General features: G+C 36.8%; 1 protein-coding gene across 5 annotated transcripts; it reads left to right on the top strand.

Moving 5' to 3' along the window:
• The first annotated feature begins 6,118 nt into the window (after positions 1-6,118).
• Positions 6,119-18,063, top strand: LOC113666141 (adenosine receptor A3). 5 transcript variants are annotated; one of them, XR_016186453.1, is made up of 5 exons: positions 6,119-6,190; positions 10,036-10,141; positions 11,883-12,368; positions 12,931-12,996; positions 16,576-16,764. XR_016186453.1 is itself a non-coding variant. In XM_089205789.1 (3 exons), exon 3 carries the CDS (start codon positions 16,760-16,762, stop codon positions 17,849-17,851), a length of 1,092 nt encoding a protein of 363 aa, XP_089061915.1. In that variant the 5' UTR covers positions 6,119-6,190; positions 10,036-10,141; positions 16,576-16,759; the 3' UTR covers positions 17,852-18,063. The 5 variants fall into 5 exon arrangements, 4 of the variants coding, with proteins under 4 accessions (XP_089061915.1, XP_089061916.1, XP_089061914.1 ...); XM_089205789.1 differs by lacking the exons at positions 11,883-12,368; positions 12,931-12,996 and having other exon boundaries at positions 16,576-18,063; XM_089205788.1 differs by lacking the exons at positions 6,119-6,190; positions 10,036-10,141 and having other exon boundaries at positions 12,350-12,368; positions 16,576-18,063.
• The last annotated feature ends 27 nt before the right edge of the window (positions 18,064-18,090 follow it).

Raw genomic sequence — 18,090 nt, 5'->3', positions numbered from 1 at the left:
GGTAACTTTAAACAAGCCTTGAAATCGGATTGGTTGTTTTCTTTTTAGTATAACTTCCTCATTGGCTGGGAAAAAGATGCGATTTAAAGCAAAAAAAATGGTGCTATTTGTGAATAAATTGCACCAATTAGAGCCAATCAGATTACAGGGACCACTAGTGATTTCAAAACGGGTGTAATAAAGCTTAAAACAGCCCAATTTAGTTGCAAATAAACGAAAACATGTTTTTCGGGGCTAAAAACTGAGAACAGCGTAATTTGGTCTCAAAAACGAAGAAACGTTTTGAGTGAAATAAATCTCAAATCACTGTGATCAGCTGCAAACTGATATCGCTCAAACAAGCGATATCAGTTGAATTGTAAGAAATTTGCAAACTAGCTGAATAGGCTCAATTGGAACAAATGGTCAAATAAGCTTTAACGGCTCTTAGGGACAAAATGCACAAACTAGGTAAATTGTTTAACTGATTCAAATTGTTAAACTAGCGAAAACTGTTCAAAATTTTCAACCCACACAATCATTTTTCGCACCGTAAAAATAGTTTCGTTTGTTTTCAACTAAATTGCGCCGCTTTGAGCTTTATGTGGCCGAGAAGAACGTTTTTCCTAAATTTCGCTGTTTTTAGCTTTATTGCACAGAAATATATTTTCGTTTGTTTGCAGTTAAAAGACGTTATTTTAAGCGTCATTGCACCGAAATAAAGTTTTCTGCCATTTTCTTGCTAACTACAGCGATTTTATTTTTATCTCACTCAAGACATTTTTTCGCTTTTGAGGCCAAATTACGCTGTTCTGAACTCTGTCACACTGAAATCATGTTTACCTTTGTTTGCAACTTAATTCGGCTGTTTTGAACTTTGCCTCACGGGAAACGTTTTTACTTTTTTGTCGCGAAATGACGCGTTTTTCAGTTTTCTCGCACCGAAACCATGTTTACGTTTGTTTGCAACTAGACTGGGCTCACGGTTTTTCCTTTTTTATTGTTAAATGACGCTACTTTCCGCTTTAAAAAATGTTCAAACAAGCATCAATTAATCAACTGCACAAACTTCACAATCTAGCTGAATAGGTTCAAGTAGATTAAATTGTCAAACCAAGTTAATTGCTTCAAATGGTTAAACGGTCAAACTAGCACAGCATCAAATCACGAATCTACACATCTTTAACTCTTACGTAAAGAACCGTAAATATAAAGCCTCTTCTTTAAGGATAATTTCTGCGTTCCGCAAAGATGAGTAAATGCAGAAAAAGTGTTAAAACTGCGTATAGGATATTGAATGTTCTTAAAGGATAAGGATCAAGATGGATATAATGAACATCTTTCTATTTAGAGAACTACTCAAAGAAGTGAAATAATTATGGCTCAGACATAGTTTGATGCTACACTAGTTTGCAGATTTAATGAATGTAACCGAAGAAGTTACAATTCATAGACCCAACGTTTCGACACTCCTGTCTAGTGCCTTCATCAGGGGTGATCTAAACGCTGCAACAAGAGGTCCTTTTATATGATCACTAATTAGCGGCCTTTTTTCTGGCGAGGTGTAAAAAAAAAAAAAGGCCGCTAATTAGTGATCATATAAAAGGACCTCTTGTTGCAGCGTTTAGATCACCCCTGATGAAGGCACTAGACAGGAGTGTCGAAACGTTGGGTGTATGAATTGTAAATTCTTCGGTTACATTCATTAAATCTGCAAACCAGTGTAGCATCAAACTATGTCTGATTGTCCACCTGGTTGCCGTGTGAACTTTAATATAAATTATGGCTCATCCATCTTCTGCTAAATTACCAAGGTATTTTGACCAGTTTCGCTTTTAACACTTTACGCGTCTGTAACATTCTTTACGCATCTTTGCTCACTATTCTTTAGTAGACCTTTAACATTCTTTACCCACAAATCAGTCTGTCAGATCTGAAGATATTTCGAGGTAGTTTAGCGACACATAAGCGAAAACGTTTTTTCAAGTGAGATAAAGCTGAAACCAGCGTGATTAGTTAGCAAGATGCAAGACCTTTTTTCAGTGCACTTAAGCCAAAAAGAGCGTAACTCAAGAGTAAACAAGCAAAAAAAACCGTTTTTGGTTCGACAAAGCTAAAAACAGCTTACTTTAGCAGCGAAAACGGAAAAACGGTGGATGGCTAACCTAAAGGGGATTAGCTGAAACAGGCAGAAAACCTTTTTTGGGTATGATAAAGCTAAAAGCAGCTCAATTCAGCGGCAAACAAGCGAAAAAAACGTTTTCAGTGAGATAAATCTAAAAGAGACGTAATTTAGTTACATAGAGGCTTAAAACTTAGTCTTCAGTGAGATAAAGCTGAAAACAGTGTAAATTTAGCGACAAACAAACGGAAACATCTTTTCGGTGACAAAGCTAAAAGCAGTGTAGTTTCGCAACAAAAAGAGTAAAACGTTGCTTTTTGTGACATAAATCCCAGAACAGCCCAATTTAGCTGCGAACAAACCAAAATATGTTTTCGGTGCGAAAAAGCCGAGAAAAGGGTAATTTGGCCACAAAAATCGCAGAAACGTTGTATTAAGTGAGTTAAAGCTAAAGTCAGCGTGATTAGCAGACAAAATTTTTTGAGTTTTGAAAAGAGCGTAATTCAGTGGCAAACAAGCCAAACAAGCCAAACAAGCCATTGTTTGACCCACTTTAGCTTGTTGGTGGATTTTGTCCATATGAGTTAATTGAGCCAACTCAGCTACTTTCTGCATCTTGTGCCGTTTGACTGTTCCCACTTTTTGCAACTTTTCAGTTTAACTGTCTCCTTGCTAGTTTGACTATTTAACCACTTAAGTTATATAAACTGGTTGTGCTTTTTGTCCGATGAAACCATAACCCTGAGCTAGTTTGACCATTTTAGAAACGTTTTTAAATTACAATTTTTTCTCAAAATCGGTAATTTGCGAAAGGGAAATACGTAATTTGTAAGTTGAAATCTGTAATTTTTTGAAAAAGGTAATTGGGTAGTTTGTAATTGTGCAGTTTAAATAAATTAACACATCGGCTATGTGAAAGAGAAATTGCCCCATTAAGCCATAAAATGCAAATCTGTTATTAAAAAAATTGTTTAGCGTTGAAGCTGTACTGTTTTGATCACCACTTGACGTCACAACATGACGACCATATCGGAAATCATAGATTTCCAGTGAAATGTTTGCTGTTTATTCGTTATCGCTCGGCGTATGTTCCAATAATGCTAATGATAATCTGAACAGATGGTGTTCTTCGCGTGTACTCAAGATGAGGGTCATCAAGGAGTAATAAAGGTGAAATTTAGGGCACAAACGTAACAGGACATTTGAAATGGCACGTTCGATTGAGGTATGTTTTTTAACTTTCCTTGCCTTTAAGTTCAGGTAATTAAATAAATTTTGCGGAGTCAAAAAAATTATGGAGCTGATCTTCAATCTATTTTCTTTCGATGCAACAGTTAATTATCGTGATGCCAACTGCAGGAAAAAAAGTGCATGAGTGGTCTTGATTTATGTCTTATTCAGTTCCCAACCGCCATTTTGTGTTTTGACAATGTTTTTAATGCACCGATGCTTTCAAACAATGTCGAAAAAAGGGTTCCTCAACGCCGGGGAATTTCACTCTAAGTAGAGGGTAATTTATGTTTTTCAAAGAAATTCAAGTTTTTCAGCACTCCCTGAGTACTGAAAGACTGCATCCCACCCCTCCCTGAGTACTAATATTTTGTCTCCCCCTCCCCTTGATAAAATGGTCGAAACAATGGTAAAAAAAATGGTCCAAAAAAAAAGTTCCAAAAAAAAAAGGTCCAGATATGCGTGGTCCAAAAAAAAGTCCAATGGCCTAATGGTTCAGTCCAGATTTTACCCATGCCTCGATTTATGTGGTTTCAAACGTGACTGCTCCTAGATAAACACTTGCTTCAATTAAGGACAGACTGTTTTGATTTCTTTGGAACAACTAAAGGGATAAGAAGAAAATGAAACGTAATTTACGATCTAATTCGCTGCGCTCAAACGAACGTAAATTATTTTCCTCTTAAAATAACTTGATACAACAAATTGATAGTTGGATGCTCAGGCAGTCCAACCAAAAAGACCGAGAACTTCACAAAGTAAAAATAAATAGTGGTCTTACCGCGAAAAAGCTAAAAATCACTAGAAGACTAAAAAATTTTTTTTTTTTCGAAGTGTTACCGATGTTACCCTTCGCTTCTTTTCGCTTCTCCTCAGCGGCAGCTTTGGCTTTGCAAATCTTCTTCTCATCTTCAGAATCTGAGGCGAGATCATCGGTCTCATACTCTTGGACAACGAGCCAACCATCTCTGTTCTTGTCAGCAATTTTTATCAACTTTTGACGCTTTTTGATGATCAGTTTTGCTTCTGCAACCAGCTTGTGAATATCAGCCGGACTACCAGTGCTCTTATCGATTTGTGTTAATATATTGTCCAACTGCGCATTCACCTCGAACTGTTTTCGGTTGCCTTTATACCTAATGCCCGTGGCTTCTTTATCAGACTTCGCACTTCGTTCAAACTGCCTCCCTTTCTCTTGCAACTGCGAGGTCAGATAACCTTTAAAAAGCGAACAGACTTCATCGACCAACTCTGAATTTGAGGAAGAGTTTTGAGATACAACAACAGCTTGGGCGATAGAAGGCGTCGAAGAACTCTCTATCGTGAGGCTCGTAGCAGTCTTCTCAGCCATTGAAATGAAATGAAATAAAGGCCAGGACGGAGAACGCGAGCGAGAGGAAACAACCAACTCTTTGAATCCTTAAATACTAAACACTACCAACCACTAAATCCCTGGAGACACGCCCTAGCGGCGTGCTCCAACAACACGAAAAAACAATACCTGCTAACGAACTGTATCAACTTCATACCAGCGGAAAATACATTTCTTTTTCTTCCCTTTTTTTTTCTAGAGTGTTTTCTCCTTTTTTTAAGGCATTGGTAATGTTTTATTATATCACTAATGGTGGTATTGTATTTAGAGAGCTGTTTTGTTTCATACGTAGCTCTCCAGGTTGTATGAGAGCCAATGCATTAAGTTGCAAAATTCTCTTTTTGTTTGTAAAGTATGTAACATTGTACTTGGAAACAAATAAATAGCTGAAAAAAAGGAAACTACTTGAGAAGAAAATCCAAGAAATTAGTGTTTTGACTGTAACGCGAATTCATGATTGCCCTATTGTAACGTCCACGATCGACAGTTGTTGACAATAAAGCGTCCTTTGGTTGACGAAGATCTGTTTGTTAATTTATGTTCCATATGGTAACTTGTTACCTTGTGTTCGTTACCTTTCTCGATGCAGAAATGTTGTTCCGAAAGTGGAATATGATGTTTTCATGGTCAGGTTGAATTTGATCGTTCGATCAGTCGCCCTGAAAATAAATTGTTTACAGAAGGGGTTATCACTTATGTATGAAGATTTTGCCGGATTCTCCTTAATTATAGTCAGTGGTTCATAAGCCATTGTTTGATCGTCTAATTAACAGTTGTATGAGCTGACCTTTGGATGATTATATTGAGATAAGAAACTAGTTAACAGGCAACTGACGGGATTTGAATATGAAAGGTGACAAGGTTGGCAACGAAAGTAATGGAACTCTTGTCACTTTTCGTTTTCTTGGAAACTAAGTACACACAAAATAATTTACTTCCATTTAGGTCACATATTAAAGTGAAGGCTAAGCTTAGTAGTCCTCTATTATCTTGAAGTCTTTTTCTTTGGATATCGTTAACCATCAACCACAATTTTGGCTTAGGAAAGACGCCAGGAAATGTACCCACCAGCCCTTGTAAGAAAACAAACTGTAAGGCAGGATCGGATAGTTATTCACGCTACTGTATGTTCTATGAAAAACTACTTCAAACTTTCGATCCCAAGCAAACTTTTCATAAATGTTATTGAGTTTTGTTTTGTCTTTTAACATCTATTTTTCATCATCACATCACTGAGATACTTCAATTGCGATCAAAACACACATCAATTTGAGGTGCAGTTAATTGTCATTAATTACCACTTGAATATGACTTAAACATATTCTTGTTTTTTAATGCATGAAATAAAAGTGAAGGAAATGATAATCACCACCTGCAATAGAAACAAAAGCTTAACGCTGCTGCCTAATCCACAGCAACCAAAACTACATCTTTCCGACTTATACTGACCCCACGAAAAAACTTTCATGCTGAAGGAGACCAGCACGGTGAGAATTAATTCGCTATAGATAGGAAAACGACTTTCTTAAGCAGATCAGTTCTTTTGGATGTTGAAACTGAAAATTTTTGTCTTCAGTTTCACGCTTTACCCCACTCTGCGAAAATCATTTCTATTGAAGACATTATTTTGAACGAATAATCGAAAAAACTAAATGGCATCGCATTTGTTAAATTTAATTCCATTTTCAGACTGTAAAGGTTAATATATTTTTGGCTATAACTTTGGGTTCTTTATCTAATCGATGATTTCAGGCACACTTTTTGTACTCAACAATGACCGGTAACCTAATACGAGAGTCGAACATCGGATTGTCCCAGGACTAAACCGAACGGCATGAAGGACGTGTACATTGTGATAATCCCTAAACATTACTTGATTCTATGATTTGATTCGGGTCTTGTTCGAGAAAGAAGCCTGAGGGAAAACAGCTGACATAAGATACACATTTACCCCTCAAGCCAAAAACGTTCAATACTTTATGAGCCTCTTTATCCTATAACTTTTATTTTTGTTTCGTTTCGTTTTGTCTTTTGTTTTGTTTTGTTTTTGGTTACTATGGAGCTTTCCGAAAAGACTCCCTATGTAATTAAGCGTTCTTTGTATTCATGCATTTCTTTTACCTTTCCAAGCGCCACAGTAATATCTATTTACGTAATCATGAATTTTATTCACTGTGTCAAGGGATCGAAGCGTTTCTTTACACCAATTTAGGGACTAGTCATCATTTTACGAAGAGAAGGGGTTAGGGGAAACATAAAAAGCGAACAACTTTCCTTCAAACTAAAAGGCGTGCTTTCTTATTTTACATAATAATTTGCATGCAAACGTTTTAGCGTGCTCATTGGCTAAGGACATGTATTTATTCCATACAGAATAGATAGTTGAATTTGCGTGCAGAAAGTTGAAATTAAATTGAAAAGAAATTCGTGAAAGCACAAGACAGTAAAATTGCGGACAGATTAAGAGAAAGTAATAACGTTTTAATTCAAAGTTTGAAGAACAAACACCTAACAAAGCAAAAGAGCTGGCTGAAATTCTGAAGTCTTGACTTCCAAAAACGGTTATGACAGAAGTATGGAGACATACGAACCGGAGGCCCTAAACAAAATTTTCGGTACGCAACAATTGTTACGAAAGACGAGGAACTTTATAAGCGTGATAGCTTTCGTGTACTAGGCAAAACCTCACTGAGAACGAGTGGAAACACTCGATTTTTCCTGACAGAAGTTAAAAAACTCGAAGCAACTTCTTGCGGGAGAACCTTTACTACCAGGCAACAACACAAAGGCTAACGGCTGAGCCAGTGAACCACGACATGAAATAAACACGATTGCGAGGAAAACAATCAAATTTTCGCATGTATATCATTCAATAGCAATTATAACCTAACTTTGACAAAAACCGCTCTTTGATCTGTAAAAAATCCACAGTGTATACTCATATATACCCAGTATATACCTATTTAACAAATAGAGAAGCCTTGACTGTGCTCTGTTCTGTTATAAAGCACTTAGGAAGCGGCTAGAGCACGAAAGAAGTGTAGGGAGAAACACGAGACGTAGTCTATTTGTTTTATAATAAAGAATCCGTTAAATTACCCAAGCATTACTTTCAATTTTCAAAACAAACTTTATTTCCAAAGCGAACAACAATGTCGTCAGCATGCTCTATACTCTCATAAAGCACGCTACAATAAGCCAATCAGAATCCTTGTTAGAATGGTTCAAATAATCTGATTGGCTGTACAAGACTAAAGCTGTCGAAAGTGTCAAACCATCAAAGTTCAAAAACCATCAAAGTTCACCTTCTGCGATAGTTTACAAACTAAAATAGTTCGGCAGGTCGAATTTAACAGTTTTGCCTGAAGTTTTTAAGTCTCTAATACAGAATCTTGAAGTGAAATGTTCAGTGAACTTCAGCCGAATTATGGCTCATAAAAACACGCGAGTTTTTTCACATGACAAGATAGAAAACAAACTGTTCAAGGCGAGTGTTTTTTGAATGAACGACAGCCGAATTCACCGGAACATGAAGATCACTCGGGATGATAGCGCGGCAAAACTCGGCTGCAGTGACAGATGTGACTTTCCACTCAACGCATCGGAAAGGATATCAGAACAAGCTCTTATTTTTTCACTCGAAGGGCAGCCGATGTAGTTTCTGAGGCTTGCTTTACTGTGATGACTGGAGATCGCCATGATGAGCGAGTCGCGATGGACTTCAGCATGATCATATTCGCTTAGACACCGTCATGATTAGAATGAATTTTCACAGTTATGCCAGTTTGGTTATATTTTTCATCATTTCTGTTTTGTTCTGTTTTGTTTTTGAACACTGAACTTTATATACTATATGAATGTTATCTGTGTTTGATTTTATTTTCGTACGTAAGCTTGCAATCTAACTGAGCGTGAATCAATCTTTAAAACTCGGAATGTCTATTTTGTTTTTCCTTTGCGGATTTTCATATCTGCTCACGTTTTAATAACAAACCTTTATTTGATTTTTCTCCTAATTGCCGGCTCGCTTGTTCCGAAATTTCACTTTTAATTATCGAAATAAAGCTAAAAAGAAGTCCCGGAAAAGGTCGAACATGGTACAATTTGGCAGATGGCGTGACAGCTTTAGCTCAGCTCTATGCTCTATACTCTCATAGAGCACGCTCTTTCGACCAATGACAGCGCGCGTTATATCCGAACTTTATTATAAATACCCATAGAAGACTGAAATATCTGCTCATCCTATCAAATGGCGCCACGCGGGGCGAATTTTGATTTGTGAAAGACCCTTTGTTTGGAGGAAACGAAGAGGAAACTTTGAACTGAGGCAGTTGAACGCCAAAAGCAACTTAAAACATTTTATTTTTCCAGCATCAACAATTTTCTATTTAAAATCAAGTTTAACTACCTGGTTATTCCGTTTAAAGCCTTTATTTTTCGCCGCGCGGTTAAAGTGAAAGAACTTCAGGAATTCTCGACTAGAATTCGCCAAACTACTAGTTGTAGCAACAACGCAGACTAGATTTTCATTAAGATATTTTTTGAATTTTTTTTTTCATAAGAACAAAACTACTTGCAAAGTGAATATACACTCAAGATTTATGGCAGTTCCGTTTGCGGTCCCCGACTTCAGCTTCCATTTGATGGTTTTTGTCAAGTTTAAGCGTTTTAGGTACTTTCTTTAAGTTTTAAGGAGGACTCCAGTAAGCTTTAATTTAAGCTGAGGCAGTTGATACAAATTTGTTTGAAAAAAATAATTGTTCTACGGGTAAACAAAACAGCTGGATGGTGTTTAAATCAGTGCACACGGCTCGATGTTGTTGTCTTTCGACTTTCGATTTTTCCGCTATTGTCGCGATGCAGTAGCACGATGTCTTTTGCAATTTAAAGTTAAGTTTATAGTTCTACAACTTAACTTTATTTCGCTGAACAACCTCTGGAAAATATCCAAGTTGGCTCCTAGGCTTGCAGACCTTAAAAACTTCCATACAGATTATCGGATCGTAATTGCAGTGGTAAGCCAATTCCAGCCATAAAAATCGCGTTTTCTCCGTCCAAAATCTTCATTCAGTATCTCTTTATAGCTTGAGCCTTCATCTTGTATGGGCTACTTCTCGTTTGTTTTCGTTACAATTTTTGCTGAGGAAGTTATTTGCTATTTGAGCACTGACCAAGGGGAACCGTCGCCCGCACTTAATATGATAATAATATGATATGGCAACAGAAACGAACACATCTACCCAATCTTTATAAGATTTTGCCACAGAAAACAAAACACAAACGCAACGAAGTAAAAACTCAGTAACGGGAGTTTTCTGTTTTAATCTCGCAGGCGAGAGACTGTCTTTGTCAGTCTTTGTCGAAATCTACGTTTGACGCAGTTCTCCTTCGAGAGGCTGAACCTTACTCACAACTTCCATTTCTTCTCTATTACTTGGGTACGATGTATCAGAACTATTGGTAGAGCTTGCTGTAGGTAGGTAGTCATCGCTAGCGGACATTATTCCAAAATTATTCCAACGCTGACAATACAAAATGACTAGAGATGGGAGAGATTTGAAAGAACCAACAGAGTGGTTTTAAAGTTTTCTACGTCATCGCCTGTTAACTCGTTACCAGTCTACGGGACAATTTTAAGAGCAATTTTTAGTACCCGAAAAAACCGACTTTTATTATTATTTTTTTATTTATCTGCTATCGAAATTGGTTTTTAAATATGATAAGCTAAATAATTACGCGAAAAAAAATCGTTTCAAAGGCACTTTAAGTATTCATGCAGTTTGGGATAAGTCACCTCCTCTTTTTTTTCAAGGACTACAAATTGCACTCGCCCTACGGGATTGTGCAATGTGGTTACCCTTTTTAAAAATTTGCTCTTCCTGATTTATACCAAATTGCGATCGAAATCATGTGGTGACCTACATCAAGGAGATTTTCCATCCAAACGTAGTTGCACACGGAGTGAAATATGGTGAAAAGTGAATATAAAAGTTTGAAAGCCAGGAGGAGTACAAAACAATTGATGAACTTTATGTCCTCTACTCCTCCCAAAAATACATTATACTATTACACAGACAAGAAATAATTCTACTTCCTTTACCACTTGCTGCTACTGAAATTACATTAGTTCTGCCAGACAAAACTACATTTTTGTAATGTATATATAAATGTTACATATATTTGATACATTTTTGTTTAGTTGAATTAAGGTACAGTCTTTTTAATGGACTGGGGTTTCAATTACCTCAGAGAACTGACATTCTAGATTTAATTGAAGATTTATCCTTCAATTACTTGACATTTGACAGTATCAGATGTTACTCACACATTCAATTAATCGAATCAAAAGAAGTGTCTTTTTATTGCCTGCTTGTCTTGTTACTGTTCCTGTTGTATTTTATCTAGCAACCATTAATGAGATAACCAAAATACGTTTTGCTTATAATGCTGTAGAAAAAGAAAACTGAAGTTATTGAAACATATTTTGATAATAGAAACTCACCATGGATTTCGTAATCAAAACGTGCATACTTGTGAAGCCATTAAAACACTTACTTCAGTATTTAAGTAAATAAGACATGATATAAAAGGAATTGATAAAAGTAAAATGGTTTGAATGTGAAATCCAAAATCTAAACAACCAACAGTTTAAATATAGAGAACCTCATTGCCTTTTCCGAGAATTATTATAAAAATCATAGATCAAAAAAAAAAAAAAAAAAGGCAATCAAATGTAGTTTTTCGCAAAATTCTACTAGCCAAATCTCCCCACATTTGGAGTTCATGGTCACTTCAGTGTAATCCGCTTTATGATGTTGAATGCTTTTCTTCTATTTATCCTTTACTTACCTTCTTTTTATACCAAATGCACCATTTACGGTGTAGATGAGCTACAGCTGATTTGGTATTATGTTGCTAAATCAACACCAAAAAAAGTCAACGAATGAAAGATTCCCTTTCATGGTTATATAATCCTTTTCTTTTAAATGGCGGCAAATGGGCTCATTGCTGCTGCAATTCGGGCGACTGTGAAGTCATAAGGGCGCTAGTTCGCCTTTGATTCTTTGCCGCCTGAGTCACGGAGCATATGATGGCTACATTTTAATTTCACCCAAATTTCATCGACAGTAATAGAAAGTGAGTGTTTACTTTGTAACAGATATCCTTTCTTTCCTGTAGATGCCTCTTTGCTGGTTGCCGTAATCGAATCAACTTGGGGAGATCGAATCTCCTTTAAGTCGAAACTGGTGCAAACTATTGCCATCAATCATCAACATGATATCGAATATCACCACCTAAATTTTTGTCGCATATCGAGACTATCAGACTCTGTTTCTCTCGCGATACTGGCTGTAGTTGGAAATGTTTATTTTATTGTCTCCAGCTTTAGAAACTGACTATTTAGTGCTACCACAAATATTTTTATGATATAGGGGTACAGCAAATGAATATAAACGGGGGAGTTCACATCACCTTGCAATCGAAAATGGTGCAAACATTGCCAATAGCATGTAGATGAATAATAGATTTACATATTGATTGAAAGTTTATCACCACTCCATGAACTAAGTGAATTGTTTTTTTCTCTTGAAAAGACATTCCTGTACCTTATAAGAACATGGTGTTCATAGTGTGCAATGCCAAACCGCGAGAACGCCAACGAAGGTAATCTTAATGAATATTGACTGTGCAAAGGCCTCAAAATAATGTCGGACGTAATTAAACAAATCCACGTTAATCTTCCAGATTCTTCGTGATCTCATAAACGAGAGCCTATGGTTGATTTTGACTGACATAACATCACTTTAATATTGATCTAGGTGTCTATGCAAGTTCACCTTTGCCGAATCAAAATATTTCCGTTTCCTCTTTTCCTTCCTTTTCCTTTGTTTATTGCTTCATGACTCACCATTACGTGCAGATATTGCCCATTAATTATTAACACTCGGACACGCCGGTAACTTTTGTCGTATTGATTGCTCTAAGGTATGAATTATTATTTGTGCCTCTAACTATAACATACCCGTGAAACAGTGAAGTGTGATTGTTCGCTGTTTACCAATGTGTTTATGAACGTTTTGTGTTGAACTTACGCGTATGATGTTTAATTTATCAATCGATGGTTACTTGATCACCTGTCAGTTTAAATTGTGTTTAAATGCAAATGAAGACGAATAAGGACAGCAAAACAAATTACCGTAAGCAAAGTTTGATTGATTAAATTCAGCTGTCGCAGAAGTTCAACTCCTGAAGACCAAACCGTCCATCTTTCAAACTGCTTTTAAAGTTTCCGGTAAGTTTGAGATTTTTAAATTATGCATACTATTGTATTCTGTCGAAATATCTACGAAGCCTTGAAACAATTTTGAATTTCAAAGTCATGGAGCTGTGTTGGTGAGGCTTTCAACTTCATATTATGTGTTGCCTGGTTGAAAATTACCTCCCCCCTCTCTTTCTTAGTTCATAAAGTTGTTCTGAACACCTCCCTTTACTAAAGCCCCATTCAAACGATCATGACAGATGACAAAGTCAGGCAGTGAGATCGCATAATTGTAAAGAAAAATGACGCGCACTGAGGTCAGCAATTTCGCCGACCTTGCAAGCCTACCTGGAGATGATGATAATGAACCACAAGACATTATACAAAATTTTGGTGGCTATTTTAGTCATTATTATTTGCCATTCTGGTTTTAGCCCGTTTTTGGCAAACTAGGGCAAACTGCGGACCGAAAATCATTATTCACTGTCACCCGCTCATTCAAACCGCAAAAATTATCATCAACTATCATGTCGAATTTGAACTTGCCCAAACTACATGATAGCTGATGATAGTCGATGATAATACCTGATAGTTCGTGTTCAAACGCGCGTGATAGTTGAAAATGTCATCAACTATCATGACCGTTTGAACGGGACCTAAGAGACGAGTGGATAACTTGCATTTGCAATATTTACATCGTTTGACAACCGTGAACGACGCTCTTCTACTGACTGAATAACACGGATTTTATACTTCCGCTGTATGTATGCGTCACAGAGTTGCTTCGGCGTCATACATTTTAACCTTTGGTGACGCCTGATTACAGCTTATAAATTCGTAATCAAAAAGAAAGGCAGAATTAATTGATTTTTCTGAGGTATTCACTTTATTCAGTTTGAGATAGTTATATGATACAGTATTACGTTATGTTTTTATATCACACAAGCATCCCACCAAATTGTACCGAACCGGCATTTGTGGAAGCACAAATACTACGTTCATTAACAAAACAAAGTTCACTATTACCAGAGTATTACATATTTATCTTCTGCACCTGCATTCTCGCATTGTTCGAAGCTGACAACCTCTATAGTCATAGCACGTTCAAATTCAGATGTAAGCGCAGAAATAAAGGGACGCAACGGCAAGATTATTTTGCACTAAAGCGATAAAATTTGTGTTTGGTTCCCTGCCGATTCGACAATTTCGATATCAAACTTTACCTAACTCACAAATCAAATACCCGCCGAAAAAGCTGGATCAGTCATGCTTGCAAGCATGTATTCGTAAAGTGCTTTTTCAGCCGAAGCAAGTCTATTCGAAAAGAACCAGTCAATTTCTAGCTATTATTACAAGGAATTAGCAACTTTGTGCGCGACTACAGGTGTGTGAGCTCTTTGCCCGGCGAACTTCTAGTCCCACTGCTTTGCACTAGGTCATTTAATCATTTGAAAAATACTCTTCAATCATCATATAAAGCGGAGTATAATAACAACAATGATAAAAATAAGATTGTTAATACTAATAAAATAATTATAATGTTAGAATTATCTACAAGGAGACTGAAAGACAAGACGTTAGCTTGATTTCCTCCGCCCTTCCGAGTTTAAAAACATGGCATGTAATCTAGGCCAGAAAAGTGCCGCTTGCGTGAATTCAATTTTTTCTCATTTTCCCACGCAATGCCAATATAAAAATTAAACACATATATATCACGGATGTGACCAATGCTTTTGCCGCGCGCTGATTAACCGCTTCGGAAAGAAATCAATAAGTACTTTTCACTCCCAAGCGGTTGAAGAGACAAATCGCGTTTAATTTCCGAAAAGTGGAAAAAAAAAACCTTTTTTTCGTTTTCTGCGTGGTGTTTACTAAAACAATTATTCACTTAAGTGTCGATAAGAGTGGTGAATATTTACCTAGCCGCTTTTGTTTCGCTCTCGGAAAACTGTTCTTATCTTGGACTAGATAATATCCACGGACAAATATCCGTACATATTTTTGCGCCAAATAGAGGCTGTTGTTTATCTCTTCACCATCAATTCGGTAAATATACATATATATATATATATATATATATATATATATATATACCCGTTTTCAAAAACGTTGCAACTTTGAAAGGTATATGTATTTACAATATATATTTTTAAATTTTCAACGTTTATGTAAACGGTGTATATATGTATATATACATACATACAAATATATATCGCGCTCTTCTCCTACTTATCGAGCACTATACTACGGGAAAATTGAAACACATACTTCTTACATTTATATATATGAGTCTATAAACACATTTTGCTATACCTGAAAAGCCGCAGCAAGCATATATGTATATATATATGTATGTATGTATGTATAATAACATCTTTTACTTGAGCTGTTGTACGGCGAGTGTGCTTTAAAGAGAGAACTCAGCAAGCACATCTGGACCCTCAAAGGCAACAACATCGAGCACTTTATTTCCTGGCGCATTCTCTCATCACACTCGCCGTACAACAGCTCAAGTAAAAGATATAATCTCTGCATCAAAGAAAAATTCCAAATCATCTGCCGACCCGAACTATCAACACTAAACAAACGTAATGAACTCGTGTCTTCCCGCTGCCACAGAAACAAAGCCCTCCAACGCAACAACTAAACTGTTAAATTTCGCGCTGCATAAATTAGATTATATCGTATATAAGCGATCGTAAAGATTATTCTCATTAAATCCCCTGATGAGTGGGCAACCACGAAACAGGTCTGTGGGGATGAACTGGTAGTTTATTTATCTTTTTCCTCCCACAATATTTACATCGCTCTACTCCTATGTATTGAGCACTGTTTTACGTAAGTCAAAGTTTACACTTTTTCATTTTTTTTTCAACCTCTGCCTGCAGCTTTGCTCTATCAAGAGCTGTACGTCGTATTTGAAAAATATCCCTGAAAAATTTGAGACATGTTTTCCACTTAACACCTAGTGGTTCGCTTTCAGATTTCTGAAGGGACTCAATCCACATCGCTCCTTTTTTTTTGTTACGTTAAGTTTAAGTCTTGAAGCTTTTTTAAAACGTCCAAGTAACGCAAACAAGGCTCATGCAGAATTCAAATCTGATGGGACAGCAGTTGTGTCGTTAACAAACTGCAAAAATTTCGTTTCTAAACCGTCTAAAGTTATTCCTGTAGTGTTCTCATGATTTCTTATAGCAATCGCTAGGATATTAACCGCAGTGACAAAAGGGTAAGGGGAAAGAGAACAGATTTGTGTTGCAGCTGTACCGTGGGAGGGGGCTCCCAAACGGTTCATTATATTCATCCAAAGGGATTTGTTTGGAACGCTCCATTTTTATTTCCTCTCATAATATATGCCCCCAGTTTGATTTACCCACGGTAAAACACAATATAGAGGAAATCCGTCACAATCGAGCAAAGAGAAAGGAAGCTTTTAGGTTCCAGCTTTGAAAGTAAAAGTCTTGTTTCTCTTGAGTAATGAAAAAATTCTCATAACCTTTGAAAAAAATATTTATTTCAAGTACTTAAGGGTTTCAAAGCAGAGTGATATATTGTTATTTCCCCCTCCTCAACACAAATATATTTATTCAATGATATTTTTATCTCTTGTAGCGTTTCCAACAAAGCCTTTTTGTACTCAAGCGAAGTCATAATAAAATCTTGGAGAATTTGTCCATGGTTTTTTTCGCTGAATGTGTTTGATGGGCCTCCATTAAGAAGTACATTGAGTGAACTGAGGGCATTTGTTAGCTTAAAAAAAACTGCAGTCTAGTAGATCAAGGCATAGCAACAAGAAATGAACAACATTACAGCACGGGAAAACCAAACAGCGCCCGGGCCGTTGTCGAGGACAAATGTGACAGCCATTGCAGAACTGGTACCAATTGCATCGGTAATTGTTATCATGAACACATTAGTTTTCGTCGTGTTTCTCAACTCGGAAAAACTACGAACACCAGCCAATATGATCCTCTTCAGTTTAGCGATCACAGACTTCTTAACTGGAGCACTGAATATTCCTATGTTAATCATGGTGGTTTTCACGCCTCTTATTGCATCAAACACTGTTCGCTTTCACCTTGGTTATCTGCTTCCGGTAATTCACACAGTTACTGCAATTCTTTCAGTTTATCACATAGTTTTTGCAACTTTGGAAAAGTACCTGTCAATCATCTGGCCAATAACTCATCGTCTAGTGAAAAAGCAAACAGTTATCAAAGTTTTGATGATGGTGTGGTTGTTTGCATTCGTCATTGGGTTCATACCTTTTGCTTGGATAAACAAAATCCACAGCCCACTGGGAATGAAGTATGTCATAGGCTACGTGGCTTGCTGTTTTGTAGTGGTGTTTTTAGTGCCATACATTATCATGGTGTATGCCTTTTTTAAAATGTTCAGAGCCATTGCAAGGGGAGCGGGACAAAATGGCACAAGCAGAACAAGAAAAAAGCTCAAAAGGAAAATAGCCCGGGAGAGGAAGTGTGCTACATTGTTTTTTGCCATGGCATTACTATTTGTAATATGCTGGTTTCCATGGTTTTTGTTGCAACTGCTCATCCCCCTGAATTTGAAATCTCTACGAGTTCCAGCTCACGTGTTCGCTATTGTGCGATATGTCACATCTTTCATAAACCCAATGCTATACAGCCTAATGAGACCGGATTTTAAACAAGCAGTGAAAAACTTAGTACGTAGAATGAGATTACCCCTCGTGTTGACGTTCAGATTTAGTTGTCTGGGAAAGGATAAGGGAAAGAAAAACCTCGATGGTGATGTTGATCCCGATTGTTCTTTACCATTTGAACAGCTCTATAATCTCTCAAACCAACCTGAAGGATCAATGAAGAACGAGGATCCGAGCACAGTAGAGATCCAACTTGGCGATTGATTTAGACTCAACCTTCTGATGTGATATCCAAAGGAAGTTACATCGAAGGAAAACAACACAACCGTTGGGAGTAGTCAACATTTAGAGTGGTTCAACTCAATAGTGGCTCTGACGTCTCCAGTCTCGAAAAGACGTATGGTTTTCTATGTGTATAGATACATGTTATTCTAACAATCAGGGTTGAAATAAACTAACAAAATGTCTAAAGTTTGCTTAAGTTTGTTTCATTATTTTCGAAA

Source organism: Pocillopora damicornis, chromosome 5 (assembly GCF_964200805.1).
Source record: "Pocillopora damicornis chromosome 5, jaPocDami1.2, whole genome shotgun sequence".
NCBI lineage: Eukaryota > Metazoa > Cnidaria > Anthozoa > Scleractinia > Pocilloporidae > Pocillopora > Pocillopora damicornis.
The sequence above is the reverse complement of the archived record's forward strand: the minus strand, read 5'-3'. Positions and strand labels throughout refer to the sequence as shown.

Coding starts and splice junctions, on each gene's coding strand:
- LOC113666141 (XM_089205789.1), top strand. CDS start 16,760: ATGAACAACATTACAGCACGGGAAAACCAAACAGCGCCCGGGCCGTTG.